General features: G+C 43.9%; 1 protein-coding gene across 8 annotated transcripts in view; it reads left to right on the top strand.

Annotated features, from left to right (window-relative positions):
• Window positions 1-23780, top strand: part of LOC115129563 (prominin-1-A-like) — a 115687-nt gene that overhangs the window by 57789 nt on the left and 34118 nt on the right. For all 8 annotated transcript variants that reach the window (XM_029660065.2, XM_065018717.1, XM_065018715.1 and 5 more), the window contains 3 exons: window positions 21542-21662; window positions 21954-22017; window positions 22316-22405. In XM_029660065.2, coding sequence (XP_029515925.1) covers window positions 21542-21662; window positions 21954-22017; window positions 22316-22405 — 275 coding nt within the window. The remainder of the gene's footprint in view (window positions 1-21541; window positions 21663-21953; window positions 22018-22315; window positions 22406-23780) is intronic.

Below are 23780 nucleotides of genomic sequence, written 5' to 3'. Positions count from 1 at the left end.
AAGCTTCAGCACGGACATACGCAATAAACACTTGCTGTGCTGTGAGGCCTTTTCGCTGCAGTAGGGAGGAGAGCAAGACAATGTGCGCCAGTCACACAGGCACTCGCTGTCATTTATTTTTAACACAGTGTGATTATTGGGCTCATTCTTGAGTTATTTGTGTGTCTTAATTATTTCTTCAAACAGTGTGCTTAAAGCACATGTAGTTGGTTTTATTCAATATATGGAAAAATAAGTTTAAACATTTCGACCAAACAATTGGTCGAAAGAACAGGAAGACTCTCTGTCGACCAAGATTTTTTTAAATCGGGGACGGTCCGAGATGAAAGTGATATTGCGATATTATTTAGAAAATACGGATTTGTTTCCTGTTTGTTTTGCAACCAAGACTGTGACATGAGCTCTTGGTGGATCTCCTAGTTTGAAATAGAAGCATTTGTGTGGTAGATAAAGACGTCTTTCATTCCTTTGTGTAACTTATCTTTGTGGACAGATAGCAGCTCTGCTTCTGTCCCCTACATGTTACAGTTTGGAGCATACAGTGGTCCTGTTCAGCCCTTTATGTGGCCAGGGGGAACGGCATTATCTTTCTGGTTAGGAAAGAGAAAAGCTATGTCACGCACACACAGACACCGGCACACACACTCACACATGTGAATGGACACATTCATGCACATGCACAAACAAACATGTGGCAGGAATTCCCTGACATGAATGTGTTACACACACATTATTGCACACAGACAAGACACCACACCACACACATACATACACACACACACACACACACATATGCATGCATGCACACACAAACACGTGTTAGGAATTTCCTGACTTTAATGTATGTTTACAAACCTGCATGTTCGCCTGTGTGTGTGTGTGTGTGTGTGTGTGTGTGTGTGTGTGTGTGTGTGTGTGTGTGTGTGTGTTGCATGCAGCTATACTGGGCACTGGCTGGCCCAGTGAATGACCATAGGCAACATCACAGTGATGCCAGTCCTCCGCTTGACTGGGGATATTTGTGTCCAGTGGCAGCTTGGAGGGACTTCTCACTGGAGAGAGAGAATCTAAGGGACCCTGAAATCACAGCAATAGAATTGTCTTGAGCGTTGGTTAGATGGCTAAGGACCCCATCATATCATAGCATATAGAAATAAACAAACGTACAGTATGTTGTCTTATCATCAGGTGAATGATAATGGCAAGGAGAAGTAAGCAACATTTTTAAGTTAATAGATTTGGGTTTTGTTTCATTATTTTGACCTCACCACATTAACTCTTAACGTATCCTATTAGCTACAAAAGGTGACTCCAAACACATTTTCACTAAGAACAGCTTTTTAGCTAGTTAAACAAAGATTAGGCACCACTCTCCTTGGTCAAATAACCCTTACCCAGCCTGGAGGTGTGTTTTGGGTCGTTGTCCTGTTGAAAAACAAATGATAGTCCCACTAAGCGCAAACCAGATGGGATGGCGTATTGCTGCAGGATGCTGTGGTAAATCAAATCACATCAAATCAAATCAAATTTTATTTGTCACATACACATGGTTAGTAGATGTTAATGCGAGTGTAGCGAAATGCTTGTGCTTCTAGTTCCGACAATGCAGTAATAACCAACAAGTAATCTAACTAAAAATTCCCAAACTACTGTCTTATACACAGTGTAAGGAGATAAAGAATATGTACATAAATATATATGAATGAGTGATGGTACAGAGCAGCATAGGCAAGATACAGTAGATGGTATCGAGTACAGTATATACATATGAGATGAGTATGTAAACAAAGTGGCATAGTTAAAGTGGCTAGTGATGCATGTATTACATAAAGATGCAGTAGATGATATAGAGTACAGTATATACGTATGCATATGAGATTAATAATGTAGGGTATGTAACATTATATTAGGTAGCATTGTTTAAAGTGGCTAGTGATATATTTTACATCATTTCCCATCAATTCCCATTATTAAAGTGGCTGGAGTTGAGTCAGTGTCCGTGTGTTGGCAGCAGCCACTCAATGTTAGTGGTGGCTGTTTAACAGTCTGATGGCCTTGAGATAGAAGCTGTTTTTCAGTCTCTCGGTCCCAGCTTTGATGCACCTGTACTGACCTCGCCTTCTGGATGATAGCGGAGTGAACAGGCAGTGGTTCGGGTGGTTGTTGTCCTTGATGATCTTTATGGCCTTCCTGTAACATTGGGTGGTGTAGGTGTCCTGGAGGGCAGGTAGTTTGCCCCCGGTGATGCGTTGTGCAGACCTCACTACCCTCTGGAGAGCCTTACGGTTGTGGGCGGAGCAGTTGCCGTACCAGGCGGTGATACAGCCCGCCAGGATGCTCTCGATTGTGCATCTGTAGAAGTTTGTGAGTGCTTTTGGTGACAAGCCGAATTTCTTCAGCCTCCTGAGGTTGAAGAGGCGCTGCTGTGCCTTCTTCACAATGCTGTCTGTGTGAGTGGACCAATTCAGTTTGTCTGTGATGTGTATGCCGAGGAACTTAAAACTTACTACCCTCTCCACTCACTGCTGGCTAAGTATGCCATGAATTAAATAAAAAAAATCACAGACAGTGTCACCAGCAACGCACCCCCACACATCACACCTCCTCCTCCAATCTTCACGATGGGAACCACACATGTAGAGATAATCCGTTCACCTACTCTGTGTCTCACAAAGACGAGGCAGTTGGAACCAAAAATCTCACATTTAAACTCATCAGACCAAAGGACAGATTTCTACCAGGTCTAATGTCCATTGCTCGTGTTTCTTGGCCCAAACAAGTCTCTTCTTCTTATTGGTGTCCTTTAGTAGTGGTTTCTTTGCAGCAATTCGACCATGAAGGCCTGATTCACGCAGTCTCTTCTGAACAGATGATGTTGAGATGTGTCTGTTGCTTGAACTCTGTGAAGCATTTATTTGGGCTGCAATCTGAGGTGCAGTTAACTCTAATGAACTTATCCTCTGCAGCAGAGGTAACTCTGGGTCTTCCTTTCCTCTGGCGGTCCTCATGAGAGCCAGTTTCGTCATAGCGCTTGATGGTTTTTGCGACTGCACTTGGAAAAACCTTTCTTGAAAAGTTCTTGAAATTTTCCAGATTGACTGACCTTCATGTCTTAAGTTAATGATGGACTGTCATTTGTCTTTGCTTATTTGAGCTGTTCTTGTCATAATATGGACTTGGTCTTTTACCAAATAGGGCCATCTTCTGTATACCACCCCTACCTTGTCACACACAACTGATTGGCTCAAACGCATTAATAAGTAAATAAATTGGTGACTACCTCATTAAGCTGGTTGAAAGAATGCCAAGAGTGTGCAAAGCTGTCATCAAGGCAAAGGGTGGCTACTTTGAAGAATCTCAATTATAAAATATATTTTGGCTTGTTTAACACTTGTTTTGGTTACTACATGATTCCATATGTGTTATTTCATAGTTTTGATGTCTTCACAATTATTCATCAATGTACAAAAAAAGGTAAAAATAAATAAAAACCCTGGAATGTGTAGGTGTTTCCAAAATTTTTGTGGACCCCATACCCCTAATTTATGAAAGTTGCCAATCCAAATATAAAGTCAAGATGAGAAAAGGCCTGGAAGGATGAGAGATGACGAGAAGCGATTCGGTTGTCCATTTTATGTGTGGATTAATTGGTGGAGTAGAGGACCTTGTGCATTTCAGGTAAACAGCAACAGCAAGCTAGCTAAATAAGACAAATTAGCTAGCAAGTGCAAGCTAGCTAGCTAAATTGCCAGTTTGGGTTCCGTGTAACGTCCTTTTTCACTTTGATAGTAAGACATTACAAGGGGACCATAGGTGCTTATGACAAATCTATCAATGTTTGGTTATGACGGTGCCAATAGGCAATATTGGGTTCTTAATTAGGACTGGAATTGATATGGCAAACCCTGAGTAGTTTATACAACCCTGAGCAGCCAACCACCATGGTTACTTGGCATGGAGTCAATGACGCTAGCATTGTTGTCAGTCTTGCAGTCTAAGGCAACAAATCAAAGTCTGAAACGCCTGTTGTCTACATACATACAGTATGACTACCCAGGGTTCTTGGAGGGGAAGGACCGTGCTGTTTCCTGCAGGTGCGCTGCACACACACACCCACATACACAAACACAAAAAGTCCTGTTGTCCTCCATCGTACAGCTAACTCGGAGGGGAAGGGCTATGTTACTGTGTACTTTGTGTTAGGTGCTCGGAACTGACACTGTGTCCTTACATGACAGGACCCTGGGGGGCTAAGTCGTGTGTTAGTGTCTCGCAATGCCAAAGGCCTTTTAGTCAGCGTAACACTGAATTATGTATTCACTGGTTCATTCTTCATGGGAGATGTTGCTGAGCTAAATTCAGATTTTGAGTGTGACCATCTGTGATTTGAAAAATGGAAGAATCCTTCCTAAGTTATATCCTGAGAATAAATGGATGAATGTTTTGTAAATGTTTTTGATATAGTTTATATTGTGTGTGTATGTGTGTGTGTGTGCGTGTGTGTGGTTGTTGCCTTAATAGTTGTCTTTAGTGAGAGTAGTGACATACTGTGTCATTCACGAGGTTTGCTGCGCTCTTGAAGTATAGTTCCACTTTTTAAGTGGTATTGTATGCTGTACGCTGTCTTTTCTTGAAAAGATAATGAATAATGTGATTATGGGCTCTATTTTAACAAACCTAACACGATGGTAAATCTTAACGATGGCGGTAGAGTTATAGGTTCGGGGGGGTATCACGTTGGCATGAAGGATCGGGAGACAGACGCAGAAAGGCCTCTTTAGTGTCCTAAGTTTTCATAACTGTGACAGTTGCCTACCGTCTGTAAGCTGTTAGTGTCTTAACGACCGTTCCACAGTTGCGTGTTCATGAATTGTTTATGGTGCATTGAACAAGCATGGGAAACGGTGTTTAAACCCTTTCACATGAAGATCTGTGAAGTCCTGAAAAAGGGATGTTTATTTTTTTGCTGAGTTTATGTTGACTGTTTTGCTGCTCCTGATATTTTAATTAAGCATTGGTTATAGGCTACTGATTAGGCTACTGTGTGCCTCCGCTGGCCAAATCAATGCCATAATCTATTGAGGTACCGCTAAGGCCCTCATTTGGTGAGTCTTAGGGACACAGTACACACCTCAAATATTTCCACCCCTCTCCTCAGCGCAAGTGAGCTAAGACAGGTAAAGGACCAATCCTGGCGCCAGTGTTGGAAAATAGCAGAGCTTTTGCAAGTTGAAATGAGTGTGAGTTTGACAAAAGCTCCGCCTTAACGCCAGATGAAAACAATCCTATATGTTAAATGGTTTGAAAGACGATGGCAGCCATTTTCCTTCCTTAGCCTAAGTGCTAAGCACAGTTCTGTGGTATGTAGGCTTCACGTGTATCTTAACCAGAAGCATCCATTTACCTTACATTTTACACCTAATTTTAGACATTTACATTTAAGACATTTAAGTCATTTAGCAGACGCTCTTATCCAGAGCGACTTACAAATTGGTGCATTCACCTTATGACATCCAGTGGAGCAGCCACTTTACAATAGTGCATCTAAGGGGGGGTGAGAAGGATTACTTTATCCTATCCTAGGTATTCCTTAAAGAGGTGGGGTTTCAGGTGTCTCCGGAAGGTGGTGATTGACTCCGCTGTCCTGGCGTCGTGAGGGAGTTTGTTCCACCATTGGGGGGCCAGAGCAGCGAACAGTAGACCATACACTCATGGCATTGTTCAGTCTTCACACAAAGCATGGTGCTAAACCCCTTTTGCTTTTGCTTGACCCTTTGGACTAAAGATCATATCAGTGAATGTGACGTAAAAGGAGAAGAGTACTTTAGTGTGCATTTATTATACGTGTGCTCCGGCTTCAAAATACCAGGCATCACTTCATCAACATAACCAAGACCTGTTGATTTCAATCTAGCTTGTGTTGTGTTACCCAGCTGTTATTTAAAGGCCGATAATTAGTGGGCACTCTGCCTTTGAGCAAAATATGAAAGGCAACATCTTACTCCATGCTGCATCTTGCAGACCAGATTGTGAGACTGTGGGTCCGTTCCTGTTAGGAAGTTGTACATCCAGAGTAGCAATGGCCAACCCTCCTCCTGTAAAGCTCCTGGGTATGCTTTTCTTTTGCTCCAGCTCTGCTCCAATACACCTGATTCTGTTGATCAGCCACTCGTATGAGTATCTTTCGTATCTTGTTTGGCTGAATCGGGTGTGTTGGAGCAGGGCTGTTATAGTCCTGCACGCCCTGAATAGAGTGTTGACCACCCCAGTCATTCATAGAAAACAGAAACGGGGCTCTCTAGAGACTGGAGAGAGTGAAAGAGAGGAGGACTGGGAAAGCACTGTCCTGTCCTAGCACAACACAGCTGAATACAGGCCATTGTTAGCCCAAGCAAAGCCATGGAGCCACTAGACCGTGTAATGCTACACTGCCGTACTGGCCTATATGATTTGCTATAGGCCAACAGTTTGCGCTACACTGTGTTCACAGTTATGATGACTTGTTATCGAGTTATGTTATCACGTCTCGTTGACTTTGTTGCTCTTGTAGTTCATTTCATACGGCGTATTTCGTCAAGTTGCTATACAGCTAACTATCGCAAGACGAGTCGCTGTTTTTCTCCTTCCGACTGAAACATTTTGTTTTGTTGACTCGTTGACAGTCTCCCTGCTCTGGTGAGAGCTACGGTTTCAGGTCAGAATGTAGTCACTAGATCAGGGTCCCTTCTCTTCCACAGTTCCTGCCATCTTCAAAGCCCCTTTGTTCGGTGGAGATTCCGCTGACCTTGCTGGACAATGCTGACACAGAGGGAGAGAGAGAAGGATAATTAGAATGTAAGAATGAATGGGTTAGGGACCGAAAGAGAGAGAGAAAATGATGGGAGAAGGGACATTAAAGTGAGAGAATGAGGGAGAGGGAGGCAGTTGCACAAAAGGCCTTTGTCGTCTGGCAGCCATTTTGAATCTCCCTTGATCCGCCTGCCTCAATGCCTACTGCCTAGCTTTAGTAGCATCATGTCCATGCAACCTACATGTTAGCCAATAGCCACCATAATGATTTCCATTTTGCTCTCTTCAATGCATGATGAACAACACTGAGCACACACACACACACACACACACACACACACACACACACACACACACACACACACACACACACACAGAGCATTCTCACACACTGTGAGACCAGCTCCAGTCCCAGGGATGCAGTGTGGATGAACAGCAGCCTGAGAGACCGAGCAGAGAGACAGCTGGGTATCTCTCAGTGGTGGTAAACACTCAAGCGTTAGGGCTAACATTCCGTTAGCATAAGCGGGAGAGTGATGGAGTGAGCATGAATGGCAACGCTCATTATATTCACCTACCCAGGTCATGTCTCCTTTATCTCCATGATGCCCCTGCGAGGCTGACACTGTTCATACACGCACACACACACACACAGAAGAAACATGCACACACACACAAACACACTGTACAGTACATAGTACTCCCCCACTCCTCCCGCACACACAGACACACACATCTGGGATGAATGACTCATGAGTGACTCAAAATAGATCGGAATGCATGCTAATAATAATTTACCTCATTTTCCTAACACAGACATAAAGCACACACTGCATCTCAACTGATCAAAACATTCAAAACCCATAGGAAAACAGACATTCTGACTCATTCTTACAGTGAGTCATCCTATCTCTTTATTTAGCTGCTTGCTAATTATTTAAAAACATTTCATATTTCTATAGATGACGTGCACTACAATATTGTTTGTGTACTGCACTTTGACCAGGCATCCCAAATGCACCCTATTCTCTATACAGTGCACTACTTTGCACTACAGTATATAGGGAATAGAGTGCCATTTGGGACATAACCAATGTTAACATTTTGCCCAAAAGAACATGCTGCTGGTTGCATACCTCAACCTCCATAGACACTTCCACCGTCTTTTCTCAAATCCTTTACTTATAAGCCCCTCTCTCACTACCGTACCAAGCAGGGCGGTTCCCAAACTAGGGGTCGCGGGATAATTTCCAAAATCCTGAAAATAAATATATAATTTCTGTCTCAGTTGCACTTGAATCATTCCCACAGTGAATGGCTCGCTACTCTATGAAACCACACACTATTGCAGAGACTTTGATATTACCGGCCTCAAACTGACATGATGAATACAGTGTGTGGGGAGGCAGAGGCACAGGAACTCACATCAATATCTTTGTCAGATAACACTGTGAAACGAAGAATTTATGCTATTGCTAGCCTCAAGAGGAAACTCTGACTGATCGACTCCGAAAACTCTCCAAATGGACGTTAGCTGTGAGGGCTGAGATGCCCCATGCATTGGCACGTTGTTCTGTCTCATGATTCCCAAGCATGAAACGTCTTAGGGATGTTCAGTGTGCAGCGGGGCTATATTGGCGAAAAACAGATTCCGTGTGGGATTGAATGGTGGGCTTTTGCACAGCTGGGGCTCCATCTTTGGGGGGACGGCGGGCAAAGCCTCTTCACTCTAGTTATGGATGTGTCTCCCTCTGCCATATAGACGCATTGTTTCCGCCGAGAGCAAATGGCGGGAAAAGAGCTGAGCACAGAACTCGGAGATACACTGCAGCAGGTAACTTTGATTGTAAACTACATCAAACCACATCCACTCCGCTCACTAAACTATGTGGAGAATGGGATCTGATCATGACAATGTTCTATTTCACACCAAGGCTTGGCGGTTATCGAGGGGGAGTGTTGGAAAGATTTTTTGCATTGAGAGAGGAACTGTCATTCACAATGGATGTAAAATAAAATAACAGACCAGCATCAGTAAGTGTCCCACAAGAGTGATGACTGCTCACCTCCAACGCTCGGAAGAGCACTTTGGGACCTACTTCCCAATCCGTTTGACTGTGATCCTGGCTCAGATGACATGCCGGTAAGTGAAATCAAACAGCTGATCGAGCGGTCATGTGACCAAATGCTTCAGACAACACATTCACTGGTCATTACGTAAGAGTTTTGGTTCCTGACTCAAAGGGAATACCCTGCCGTCACCCTCTGAGCATTAATGTTGCGTTCAAAACAACTGGGAACTCCTAAATGGGAACTCGGAAATCTCTGACTCCTGACTTAAGTGTGTTCAAGACAACTGGAAACTCGCGGGGAAAAAAAACTCCAACTGGTATTTTTTTTGTTGAGTGGTCGTTAAACTCGGAATTCCAACTCAGGAACTCTGGCCTCTTTCTAGAGCTCTGACATTCCAACCTGAAGATTACTGACGTCATGAATTTAAAAAATATATATATATTTACCCCCAATTTCATGGTATCCAATTGTTAGTAGTTACTGTCTTGTCTCATCGCTACAACTCTTGTACGGGCTCCGGAGTAATGAAGGTCGAGAGCCATGCGTCCTCCGAAACACAACCCAACCAAGCCGCACTGCTTCTTAACACAGCACGCATCCAACTTGGAAGCCAGCCGCACCAACGTGTTGGAGGAAACACCGTACACCTAGCAACCTGGTGCTTGCCTACGGAGCTGTGAGGGGAACGGCACCTCAGTACCTCCAGGCTCTGATCAGGCCCTACACCCAAACAAGGGCACTGCGTTCATCCACCTCTGGCCTGCTCGCCTCCCTACCACTGAGGAAGTACAGTTCCCGCGCAGCCCAGTCAAAACTGTTCGCTGCTCTGGCCCCCCAATGGTGGAACAAACTCCCTCACGACGCCAGGACAGCGGAGTCAATCACCACCTTCCGGAGACACCTGAAACCCCACCTCTTTCAGGAATACCTAGGATAGGATAAAGTAATCCTTCTCACCCCCCTTAAAAGATTTAGATGCACTATTGTAAAGTGGCTGTTCCACTGGATGTCTTAAGGTGAACGCACCAATTTGTAAGTCGCTCTGGATAAGAGCGTCTGCTAAATGACTTAAATGTAAATGTAAAACCTCGTCAGCGTGCACTGCCTCCGGCCCGCCACAGGAGTCACTAGTGCGCGATGAGACAAAGATATCCCTACCGGCACAACCCTCCCTAACCCAGACGACGCACGGCCGGCTGCGACAGAGCCTGGGCTCGAACCCAGAGTCTCTGGTAGCACAGCTAGCGCTGCGATGCAGTGCAGTGCCTTAGACCACTGCGCCACCCGGGAGGCTTGGCATCATGATCAAATCAAATTGTATTTGTCATATACACATGGTTAGCAGATGTTAATGCGAGTGTAGCGAAATGCTTGTGCTTCTGGTTCCGGCAATGCAGTAATATCCAACGAGTAATCTAACCTTACAATTTCACAACAATTACCTTATACACACAAGTATAAAGGAATGAATAAGAATATATACATACAAAAATATATGAATGAGTGATGGTATAGAACGGCATAGGCAAGATGCAGTAGATGGTATAGAGTACAGTATATACATATGAGATGAGTAATGTAGGGTATGTAAACATATAAAAGTGGCATTGTTTAAAGTGGCCAGTGATACATTACATCAAGATGGCAAGATGCAGTAGATGGTATAGAGTACAGTATATACATATGAGATGCTTAATGTAGGGTATGTAAACATATAAAAGTGGATTTTTTTTTTAAGTGGCTAGTGATACATTTATTACATCAATGTTTCCATTATTAAAGTGTCTGGAGTTGAGTCAGTATGTTAGTGAGGGCTGTTAAACAGTCTGATGGCCTTGAGATAGAAGCTGTTTTTCAGTCTCTTAGAAGCTGTTTTTCAGTCTCTCGGTCCCTGCTTTGATGCACCTGTACTGACCTCGCCTTCTGGATGATAGAGGGGTGAACAGGCAGTGGCTCGGGTGGTTGTTGTCCTTGATGATCTTTTTGGCCTTCCTGTGACATCGGGTGGTGTAGGTGTCCTGGAGGGCAGGTAGTTTTCCCCCGGTGATGTGTTGTGCAGACCTCACTACCCTCTGGAGAGCCTTACGGTTGTGGGCGGAGCAGTTGTCGTACCAGGCGGTGATACAGCCCGACTGGATGCTCTCGATTATGCATCTGTAAACATTTGTGAGTGTTTTTGGTGGCAAGTCAAATTTCTTCAGCCTCCTGAGCTGCTGTGCCTTCTTCACAACGCTGTCTGTGTGGGTGGACCAATTCAGTTTGTCAGTGATGTGTACGCCGAGGAACTTAAAACTTTCTACCCTCTCCACTACTGTCCCATCGATGTGGATAGGGGGGTGCTCCCTCTGCTGTTTCCTGAAGTCCACGATCATCTCCTTTGTTTTGTTGATGTTGAGTGTGAGCTTATTTTCCTAACACCACACTCCGAGGGCCCTCGCCTCCCCCCTTAGGCCGTCTCGTTGTTGTTGGTAATCAAGCCTACCACTGTAGTGTCGTCTGCAAACTTGATGATTGAGTTGGAGGCGTGCACAGCCACGCAGTCATGGGTGAACAGGGAGTACAGGAGAGGGCTGAGAACGCACCCTTGTGGGACCCCAGTGTGGAGCATCAAGCGGGGTGGAGATGTTGTTACCTACCCTCAGCACCTGGGGGCGGCCCGTCAGGAAGTCCAGGACCCAGTTGCACAGGGCGGGGTTGAGACCCAGGGTCTCGAGCTTGATGATGAGTTTGGAGGGTACTATGGTGTTAAATGCTGACCTGTACTCGATGAACAGCATTCTCACATAGGTATTCCTCTTGTCCAGATGGGTTAGGGCATTGTGCAGTGTGATTGCGATTGTGTCGTCTGTGGACCTATTGGGGCCGTAAGCAAATTAGAGTGGGTCTAGGGTGTCAGGTAGGGTGGAGGTGATATGGTCCTTGACTAGTCTCTCAAAGCACTTCATGATGACGGAAGTGAGTGCTACGGGGCGGTAGTCATTTAGCTCAGTTACCTTAGCTTTCTTGGGAACAGGAACAATGGTGGCCCTCTTGAAGCATGTGGGGGCAGCAGACCGGGATAAGGATTGATTGAATATGTCCGTAAACACAACAGCCAGCTGGTCTGCGCTTGCTCTGAGGACGCGGCTGGGGATGTCGTCTGGGCCTGCAGCCTTGCGAGGGTTGACACATTTAAATGTTTTGCTCACGTCTGCTGCAGTGAAGGAGAGCCCGCAGGTTTTGGTAGCAGGCCGTCTCATGTTACTGTATTGTCCTCAAAGCGGGCAAAGAAGTTGTTTAGTCTGTCTGGGAGACATCCTGGTCCGTGACAGGGCTGGTTTTCCTTTTATAGTCCGTGATTGACTGTAGACCCTGCCACATACCTCTCGTGTCTGAGCCGTTGAATTGTGACTCTACTTTGTCTCTATACTGACGCTTAGCTTGTTTGATTGCCTTGTGGAGGGAATAGCTACACTGTTTGTAATCAGTCATGTTTCCAGTCATCTTGCCCTGATTAAAAGCAGTGGTTTGCGTTTTCAGTTTTGCGCGAATGCTGCCATCAATCCACGGTTTCTGGTTTGGGAATGTTTTAATAGAGGCTGTGGGTACGACATCGCCGATGCGCTTGCTAAGAAACCCGCTCACCGAATCAGCATATTCATCAATGTTGTTGACTTTAGGGAGCCTTGTTTTCAGATTAGCCTTGTTAAAATCCCCAGCTACAATGAATGCAGCCTCAGGATATGTGGTTTCCAGTTTACATAGAGTCAAATGAAGTTCGTTATATGGAATATATGCGGCTGGGATAATAATCGAAGAGATTTCTCTAGGTAGATAATGTGGTCAGCATTTGATTGTGAGGAATTCTAAGTCAGGTGAACAGAAGGACATCTATAGAGTTCCTGTATGTTGTTATGATCACACCACGTCTCGTTAATCATAAGGCTTACACCCACGCCCTTCTTCTTACCAGAAAGATGCTTGTTTCTGTCGGCGCCATGCGTGAAGAAACCAGCTGGCTGTACCGACTCCGATAGCGTGTCTCGAGTGAGCCATGTTTCCGTTTCCGTGAAAGCACCATAAAACTCATGGTAGGCTACCCTTTGCCAGCTCATATCTGTAGGATGCTGGATTCAGTGCTCTCATCGGCATTAAAACCAAATATCGACCCAGGTTGGATGTGACAGTAGAGATGAGGTGCGCACTGTCGACCACACCCCATGACTTTGGGAAGCTCTGACACGCCATGCATCAAGCACACCCATCTCATTAGTGGTGGTGAGAGAAGAGACATTATGTCAGAATAATTTGCAGTAAGGCGGGTCATGTTTAACAGAGGACGCATGACTAGACCTTCGCCTCCCGAGCCCGTTGGGAGTTGCAGCGATGAGACATGATCAAAAAAAGGGGTCAAATATTTTTGGGAAATTAAAATGGTCTTTTTTTTCACGTCGCAATAATTTAATTTAATATCATAATGGGGTCGTGGGCCAAAAAAGTTTGGGAACCCCTGACCTAGCAACTCGGACCATTTTTAGAAAATAAGGTTATTATTTAGCAACTCGGACCATATTAGAAACTAGGGTTAGTATTCATCAAACTCTGACCATTTTAGAAACTAGGGTTAGTATTCATCAAACTCTGACCATTTTAGAAACTAGGGTTAGTATTCAGGAGGGATAGAAGGAATCATGGAAATTAGGACTTAATATATGGACAAGGTTCCCGTTGATGTTCCTGGAGCTAATTAACACTAGAAGCACAACACACAGAGCCACAGTATGGACTGTTTTAAGTACGGAAGTGACTCTTTTAGATGTATAAGTTATTCACAATATGCAGTAGCGTGTTTAGCATGTACTTTACAGTATGTTTACTGCCTGAAAGGTTACATGACAGAGTGTAAAGCCTCGATCTCAAATCATTTCAGTTGAGTGAGCCACAGCATATCACCTTCAACCATTTCAGTGTGCATTTTTTCATTTTAAATTAGTTAACTCTCCCAGGGGAGGGGGGGCATAAGCAGATTATGTTGGTCAGTTAGTCTGTATTCAATTTTAGGCCCTGTACACTATTCCTATAATGATGGTGGAACAGGTCATGGTTTTGCTGTAAGGACTTGTACTGCCACCTGCTGGCATTTATATGTTATTGCTGTGCTTATACAAGGATTTCATTAAGTATTTTTGTCAATTATCTGAAAATGTTTATTTATTAGGTACACCCATCTAGTTCCTCCAGAACAGCCTGAATTCTTCAGGTCATGGAAATGTTGTCCAATTGATATCAAGGGACCTAACTTGTGCCAGGAAAACATTCCCTACACCATTACACCACCGCCACCAGGCAGTTTGCCTGTTTTGCTTTTGCCTGTTTTGCTTTCGCCAAATCCTGACTCTGCCGTCAGCAGGACGCAACAGGACCCGAGATTCGTTGCACCAGGCAATGTTTTTCCACTCCTCAATTGTCCAGTGTTGGTGATCGCGTGCCCACTGGATAGGAGTTGCAATAGGCCATCCGTGACAAGGACCGACGAGTTGTGCGTTCCGAGATGCCGTTCTGCATACCACTGTTGCCGTTATTTGCCTGTTTGTGGCCCGCCTGTTAGCTTGCACAATTCTTGCCATTCTCCTTCGACCTCTTGTCAACGAGCTGTTTTCGCCCACAGGACTGCCGCTGACTTTATGTTTTTTGTTTGTCGCACCATTCTCGGTAAACCCTAGACACTGTCATGTGTGAAAAGACCATGAGGACAGCTGTTTCTGACATACTGGAACCGGTGCACCTGGCACCGACGATCATACCACACTCAATGTCGCTTAGGTCACTGGTTTTGCCCATTCTAACGTTGAATCAAACAGTCACTGAATGCCTTGATGCTTGTCTGGCTGCTTTATATAGCAAGCCACGGCCACGTGACTCACTCAGGTCCTCTGGCACTGGCCTTTTAACTGTCCCAAAGCCTAGGACCAAGAGGCATGGAGAGGCAGCCTTTAGTTATTATGTCCCCAGCTGAAACTGTGGACATATTTAAAATGTTTATCTTAAAACACATTTTTAGCTTTGCTTTTCCTTAGAGTGCTTTTTAGTTGTTCAGTTTGTCATTCTTTAGTTTTTTATTTTGTGTTTGTTGTGTAGTAAATATTTCAGCTTTTATTTTCATTGTTTTTTTTTCTTCTGTAAAGCACATTGCGTTGCATTCCAAGTCTGAAATGTGCTGTATCAATAAAGCTTGATTTGGTTTGAATATGATTTGTCTGTAGGAGCGAACCATTTTCGTGAATGGGCAGAGATGGGCAGATTGTCGTCACCTGGAACGCATTCCATATTATGGCAAGAACAGCTAAAATATGAAGAGAAATTTATTAGGTACAATTTGGTGTTATTTACACTGTACAGAAATATAAACGCAACATGCAACAATTTCAAAGATTTTACTGAGTTCATATAAGGAAATAAGTCCATTTAAATAAATGTATTAGGCCCTAATCTATGGATGTCATATGACTGGGAATACAAATATGCTGTTGGTCACAGATACCTTAAAAGAAAAGGTTGGGGTGTGGATCAGAAAACCAGTCAGTATCTATCTGGTGTGACCACCATTTGCCTCATGCAGCGAGACACATCTCCTTCGCATCGACGTTATCAGGCTGTTGATTGTGGCCTGTGGAATGTTGTCCCACTCCTCTTCAATGGCTGTGAAAAAACTGCACATTTTAGAGTGGCCTTTTATTGTTCCCAGCACAAGGTGTACCTGTGTTACGATCATGTTGTTTAATCAGCTTCTTGATATGCCACACCTGTCAGGTGGATGGATAATGTTGGCAAAGGAGAAATGCTCCCTAACAGGGATGTAAACACATTTTTGCACAGAATTGAAGAAAAATAAGCTTTTTGTGCATATGGAACATTTCTGGGATTTTTTATTTCAGGTCTTGAAACATGGGACTGACACTTTACATGGTGTTTATATATGTTTTCAAATCTTAAGTAATCATAAGACAGATAAGGACAAATCAGATCGCAGATCTAAAACATTTTTATTTTCTATTAATATAGAAAAAAAGACAGTACATTTATTTTATAACTGATACAAAATGCAATTAAAGGTCAGTTGAGATTGTTTGACATCAGTTGAGTTGAGTCAGTGTCTTCATCAGACCCTCTGTCTCTTCCGATTGGTTCCCACGGACTCAGAACGTCCTGGGCAAAGGTTTGATTCCCATGTTCTCCTATACTTGGGCCTTGTCACATTTGGGACAATGGCAATGTCACTCTCCTCAACTGACCTAATAATACATTTGATTTTAAGTGCCTTTCAAGTCTCCCTAAGACACAAAAAATATATATATATACAGTACCAGTCAAAAGTTGACACACCTACTCATTCAAGGGTTTCTTTATTTTTAATAGTGAAGACATCAAAACTATGAAATAACACATATGGAATCATGTCACCAACAAAAAGTGTTAAACCAATCAAAATATATTTGAGATTCTTCAAAATAGCCACCCTTTGCCTTGAGGACAGCTGTGCACACTCTTGGCATTCTCTCAACCAGCTTCATCAGGTAGTCACCTGGAATACATTGAAAATTAACAGGTGTGCCTTGTTAAAAGTTCATTTGTGGAATTTATTTCCTTCTTAACGTATTTGAGCCAGTCAGTTGTGTTGTGACAAGGTAAGGGTGGTATACAAAAGATAGCCCTATTTGGTAAAAGACCAAGTCCATATTATGGCAAGAACAGCTAAAATAAGCAAAGAGAAATGACAGTCCATCATTAACTTAAGACATGAAGGTCAGTCAATCTGGAAAATGACAGCACAAGTTTTACTCAGTGAACATGGACTACAGCAAGCTGAAGAAAGAGGGTCCTGACTTCTAAACTCTTAAAAAACCATCAAGTGCTATGATGAAACTGGCTCTCATGAGGACCGCCGCAGGGAAGGAAGACCCAAAGGTACCTCTGCTGCAGAGGTAACTTAGAGTTACAAGTAACAGACACATCCAACATCAACTGTTCAGAGGAGACTGCATAAATCAGGCCTTCATGGTCGAATTGCTGCAAAGAAACCACTAATAAAGGACACCAATAATAAAGAGAGACTTGCTTGTGTGATGAGGTGGGGTTGGACCCAGGTGCAGCAAATGGACTAGACAAGGCATCAATGGTTTAGGATAACGTAAATACTTTACTGAAAAACAATAAGGTAACAGAAGGATCACAGTAATACTGAAAAAACAACAAACACTAGGACTAGAAACTAACTCAGGCGACAAACACACAGGGCAACCAAAATCAAGCTTCTACAAACAAGGACAGAAAACACACCTCTTTTAAAAGGGAAATCATAATGAAATGGTAAGCAACACCTGAGTAACAAAGTATCTAGGGCGGTCTCTGCTGCCAGGAGGAATCATGACGACAGTACCCCCGCCCCCTCAGGGGTGGGTCCAGCCGCGGAGCCACCAGACTTTCCACCTCAGGAACTCCAGTATCCGATTAGCCCCTGGATGACCAGTTAATTTCGAGTAGTGTCCCCATTGTAGTAGTCGGGACCAGGTTGATCGCGGAATGTAAAGTCTGTTAGTGGGTCCCCCGCACGGGGTCAGGTTATCGGGGTCCCTCTCCTCGTTAGAGACATTGTATTGGCGGGACAGGGCGTCTGCTTTATGATTCTTGGATCCCGGGCGATAGGCTAGTGTGAAATCGAACTGGTTAGAAAACAGAGCCCACCTAGCCTGGCGAGCATTCAACCTCTTGGCTTTTTGGATGGAGATCGGGCCCCTTGGCGGAGTCTGAACAGTCGCCTTGCTGCTTCTCGCCCATCGTCTGTGTGGTCAAAGACTTGACGCAGCTCGGCAGTAGAGGCTAATATGGAGCTGCCGGATGGTGGCTGCTGTTCCCACAAAGCCGTTGCCCACGCCAGGGCCCTGACGCAGAGAGATGATGTAGGCGATCATGGCCCGATCAGTGTGGAACGAGGAGGACTGTAGCTCAAACACCAGAGAGCACTGAGTGAGGAAACCCTTACATCCTCCCGGGTGGCCGTCATACCGCTCAGGGGGCTGGGATCTTGGGTTCCTGGTGCAGGTTCGCTGGAGGAACTACAGCGGCGCCTGTAGCACTGGGCGATGAGACTTGGGCATTGGCTCCTCCTGAATTGGGGGCGTGCCGTGGATGGAAGGAATCGGTGAGTGCCCGGAGGGTCTCGTGGATTTGTTCTTGCCGTCTTCCCAACAGTGCTCCTTGATAGGTTATGACCTCTAATCTGGTTGATCTCTGCTGGGTCAATGTTGTGGCAGAAACATGCTGTGATGAGGTGGGGTTGGACCCAGGTGCTGAAATGAAATGACAAGCAACACCTGAGTAACAAAGAAATTCTCTAGGGCCCTGGTGGAACCATGACAGCTTGGGCCAAGAAATTAGCAATGGAATGAGCAATGGACATTGGACCATTGGAAATCTGTCCTTTGGTCTGATGAGTCCAAATTTTTGATTTTTGGTTCCAACCGATGTGCCTTTGTGACATGCGGAGTAGGTGAACGGATGATCTCAACATGTGTGGTTCCTACCGTGAAGTATGAAGGAAGATGTGTGATGGTGTGGGGGTGCTTTGCTGGTGACACTGTCAGTGATTTATTTAGAATTCAAGGCACACTTAACCAGCATGGCTACCACAGCAGCGATACGCCATCTGGTTTGTGCTTAGTGGGACTATAATTTGTTTTTTAAGGACAGTGACCCAACACACCTCCAGGCTGTGTACGGGCTATTTGACCAAGAAGGAGAGGGATGGAGTGCTGCATCAGGTGACCTGGCCTTCAGAATCACCCGACCTCAACCCAATTGAGATGGTTTGGGATGAGTTGGACCGCAGAGTGAAGGAAAAGCAGCCAACAAGTGCACTGCATATGTGGGAACTCCTTCAAGACTGTTGGAAAATAATTCCAGGTGAAGTTGGTTGAGAGAATGCCAAGAGTGTGCAAAGCTGTCACCAAGACAAAGTGTGGCTACTTTGAAGAATCTAAAATATGAAATATATTTTCATTTGTTGAACACTTTCTTGGTTACTACATGATTCCATATGTGTCATTTCATAGTTTCGATGTCTTCAATATTATTCTACAATGTAGAAAATATAGAACTATGAAGAAAAACCCTTGAATGAGTATGTGTGTCCAAACATCTGACTGGTATTGTCTATATAAAAGAAAAAAACACAAGATAAAACAATAAAGAGATCAAAAGATAGACTACCTCTTCCATTTCTTCCATGATGAGCCTTCTAGTTGGAAACAGCCTGGGCTGCTAGAAGGGCCGGACTCCCTGGTCCTCTTGAAGGTGACCCATGGTGGCAACCTAGGGATCAGGAAACTGCCAGAGTCCTCTGATCCTCTCATTCTCTTGGTGAGCGGGACCCTCTGGTCTTCCGGATCTCTTACGGGAGACTCTTGACGCTTCACGTCTAAACCATTATAATCTACGGAATGAAAGACAATACACACAATCGGTCACACTTAAAAGACAGCATTTGTCTTCAAAAAACGTTCTATGTGATGATGTTTTCCTAATAAACTTGGAATTGTATACTTGCCATTGCTCAAAGAACTGACTGAGTGAGTGCTTTCTGGTTCTGCCTCTCTGCTTCTAAACCAGGCGACCCACGATGGAACCACCTGAGGGGCAAGTATGAGACAGACAGGTGCTCTGGTGATCTCAGGGCCGGAGCTCTGGAGAATCTCATTGTGCTCGCCCACCATGACCTCCAGGTCCACAGGGGCCGTGGCCAGGGCCACTGCCTGGTCCACCTCAGCCCTCAGGGCATGGGTCCTGGCAACTGGGACTTCACGGACCTGATCTTGATCTGAGGATGAGGAGGGTGTGGGCTCGATGAAGAGGCCCACTTCTCTGGACTCTTCTAACGGGTCTTCTGACTCCAATTCAGATTCAAAGCCTGAGTCGTAGCCCTGGTCAGGCTGATAGTGGGAGTCAGACTCGTAGCCATCATTATACAGATGCAGCGACATTTTAGCAATAAAAGGTACACAGATTGTCTCAAAACGACCTGTCTTCTCAGAAGGTGAAAGTGTTTATGGGGGGAATGTTGATTCTGTTTCTAGAATGTTGTGGATTTTAGAATGTTATTGATGGTTTCCACGGCGAACAAAGCTTTCTGAAGCAGGTGATGTCATAATGGTTGGCTATGTGGCCAAGGAGAGATGGACATTCAAATCCAAACAACTTAATTGCCCCCCACCCCCAAACTTCTGTGTGGAGTGGTGTATACAATACAACACATACAAACAATCAAAATAATGCGAAGCAATAAAGGCAATAGATGACAGGACATCATGTACAGTCATTAGCTGGCTCCATGCCCTAGTTCAAAGTATGTTTCAACTCCAATGATTATTTGTGGTATTTGTAAACTGATTAGAGGTCTGTACAGGATTCATAACTGTATAGACAGAAGGTGTGAACAAAAGTTTGACATGAATTGCCTTTCAACAAAATCATAAGCATATAAAAGACTGCATTTACACCGGCAACCCAATTCTGATCTTTTGCCCAATTTTTGGAAAAAGAGCTGATCTGTTGGGTCAAAAGACCAATTAGTGGGAAAATAACAGAATTGAGCTGCCTGTGTAATTAAAAATATATATATATATATTTAACCAGGTAGGCCAGTTGAGAACAAGTTCTCATTTACAACTGCGACCTGGCCAAGATAAAGCAAAGCAGTGTGACAAAAACAACAACACAGAGTTATACATAAACAAACGTGCAGTCAATAACACAAAATAAATATCTATGTACAGTGTGTGCAAATGTAGAAGAGTAGGGAGGTAAGGAAATAAATAGGATAGGTGAATAGGCCATAGATAGGCGAAAACAAAATTACAATTTAGCATTAACACTGGAGTGCAGATGATGATGTGCAAGTAGAGATACTGGGGTGCAAAAGAGCAAGAGGATAAGTAACAATATGGGGATGAGGTAGTTGGGTGTGCTATTTACAGATTGGCTGTGTACAGGTACAGTGATCAGTAAGCTGCTCTGACAGCTGATGCTTAAAGTTAGTGAGGGAGATATAAGTCTCCAGCTTCAGTGATTTTTGCAATTCGTTCCTGTCATTGGCAGCAGAGAACTGGAAGGAAAGGCGGCCAAAGGAAGTGTTGGCTTTGGGGATGACCAGTGAAATATACCTGCTTGAACACGTGCTACAGGTGGGTGTTGCTGTGGTGACCAGTGAGCTGAGATAAGGCGGGGCATTACCTAGCATAGACTTATAGATGACCTGGAGCCAGTGGGTTTGGCGACGAATATGTAGCGAGGGTCAGCCAACGAGAGCATACAGGTCGCAGTGGTGGGTAGTACTGTATATGGGGCTTTGGTGAGAAAACGGATGGCACTGTGATAGACTACATCCAGTTTGCTGAGTAGAGTGTTGGAGGCTATTTTGTAAGTGACATCGCCGAAGTCAAGGACCGGTAGGATAGTCAGTTTTACGAGGGTATGTTTGGCAGCATGAGTGAAGGAGGCTTTGTTGCGAAATAGGAAGCCGATTCTAGATTTAATTGCAGCCATAAAGCTTAGAATATTACAATATTTCAAATGCTCTTATTTTGGTGTGTGCTAGCCTATATCTCTTTTAATGTTCTGTGTGGTTGTATTTCTTGTTTGTCCGCAGGGCTGGAGTACTGTGTGCGTATGCAGCTAACCAGAACCTGAGCTCACAGCTCAAAGGCATGAGGAGATTGGTCAGTAGCAACCTGAGGGACCTGCAGAGTTTTACCAACGAGACGCCAACGGTACAGCTTTTTTTACCATAGCTGCAATGACAGTATTTCTGTAGGTGTGCACACACACACACAAGGCTAAGTCAAGAATGTAAGAGATGGTTAGATTAAATGTATATTGTATGCTTCTCAAAGGGGTGCGTGCGTACATACAGTAATAGGTGCGTGGGTATGTGTGAGATAGAGAGAAACTGACAGAGTAACACAATCTCGGACAAAAAAACAACAACAAATCATCTCAGACAAAAAAACAGACTCACGTGTCTCAATTTCTGTGACTTTATTCTGCTCTTCTTTTCACAGCAAGTTGATTATCTAATAGCACAATACGCCACTGCCAAGAACAAAGTCATTTCTGACTTGGATAGTAAGTACAGCGCCTGAGGCCGCGTCTCCATATTGTCTCTGTTCAGTCTACTGCACAAAACTCTGAATCTTATGGCCATATCAAGTTAACAGCATATTGAACGTTAAGTAGATACATAACAGAGTTGTGGTCCAATTTCATTTCAATTCTGTCGATTGAGGATGTCAACTGCAATTCCAATTCTTCTCCATTGCTTTTCTGTGGGAGAAATTGGAATTTTAACATCGATTTACGTCCTGAATTCAAATGGAATTGACCCTAACCCGAATACATAATGATGCTATTTCCCCATCCTCAGATGTGGGTCCTCTGCTTGGAGGGAAGATCCATGAGGAATTGGGGAAAGAGGTCTGTCCTGCAATGGACGGAGCGCTCCATATGGCTGGTGGTATGTCCTGTACTTATGATATCATTTCCTCTTTCAGACCGATGCTGTCATTGTTTTTATTCTCTACCACACTGACAATGCTGTCCTCAAATTGGACACAAGTTATGAGGATCTTTTAAGAATACCCTGAGTGTACAAAACATTATTGTATTTATTTATTACTTAACCTTTATTTAACCAGGTAAGAACCAATGAGGTTAAAAAATATATTTTGCGAGGGAGACATGCAAGAAAGCCAAACAGGGAAATAGCAGCATGTACATAAAATATTACAAAAAAATACAAATACACACAGAAGAAAAAGTGTCACAAGTTGCAGATACGGTAGAAGATTCAAAATAACTGCAACTATCAAAAACAAGTCGCGTCGATCAGAGTCTTAAAACAGGCAAGGACACTAACTCCTTAACTTGAATATCTTTTGAAGCATGCGCCGGGATGAAGGGGCATTATGGGAAAAATAAGGCTTCCTCATCTCAGTTCTAGCCTTAGGAACAGACAAGAACAGCAGCGACTGTGAACAAAGACTGTATCGAGTGACTGATCTGGTCAGTAAGGAACAGAGATACAAAGGGAGTTGTCCCATCAATGCTTTGTGTATACCAGAGCTTTAGCCTCCTGGTGGAGAGAAAGGTCCATTGCACCATAGCATGCAATTCACAGAGATGGGTGAGTGATCTAGCATTTGTGATACATTTTAAAGCACCATGATACACTGTGTCCAGAGTTTTTAAGGTACTTGCCGTGGCCTTTATAGAGACAATATCACCATAATCCAGCACCAATAGGAAAATGCTTTGAACAAGATCCTTTCTGCCTGACATTGAAGAACAAGATTTGTTCCTAAAATAAAAATAATAATTTCAACTTCCATTTCTTGGTCAAATTATCAATGCAGTCTTCCCTATATAATTTATATACACCGTAAAAAGGATCGGACCAAAAATGGAGCCCTGGGCAACGTAATCCTTCGAAACTCAGATTTCATACGCTGGCTGTGCTACACACTGTTCTGTCAGTACCAATCCAATGCTTCAACACTTAAACCAACCTTTTTTAAGTTTATACAACAGCAGGGTATGGTCAACAGTGTCGAAGACCTTCAACAAATCAATAAAAAGGGAAACACAGTCCTGAGGCCCTACAACATTAGTTACCACAGTAATTGTACTAAACCTGACTAGAATTGAGATGAAGCTGTTATTATAAAGAAATCCAGCATCCCTGTGGAACGCTTTCGACACATTTTAGAGTACATGCCCTGACGAACTGAGGCTGTTCTGAGGGCAAAAGGCGGTGCAACTCAATTTTAGAAAGGTGTTCCTAAGGTTTTGTACACTCAGTGTATATAGTGCATTCTGATAGTATGCAGACC

The sequence above is a fragment of the Oncorhynchus nerka genome, linkage group LG5 (assembly GCF_034236695.1).
Source record: "Oncorhynchus nerka isolate Pitt River linkage group LG5, Oner_Uvic_2.0, whole genome shotgun sequence".
Lineage (NCBI taxonomy): Eukaryota > Metazoa > Chordata > Actinopteri > Salmoniformes > Salmonidae > Oncorhynchus > Oncorhynchus nerka.
The sequence above is the reverse complement of the archived record's forward strand: the minus strand, read 5'-3'. Positions and strand labels throughout refer to the sequence as shown.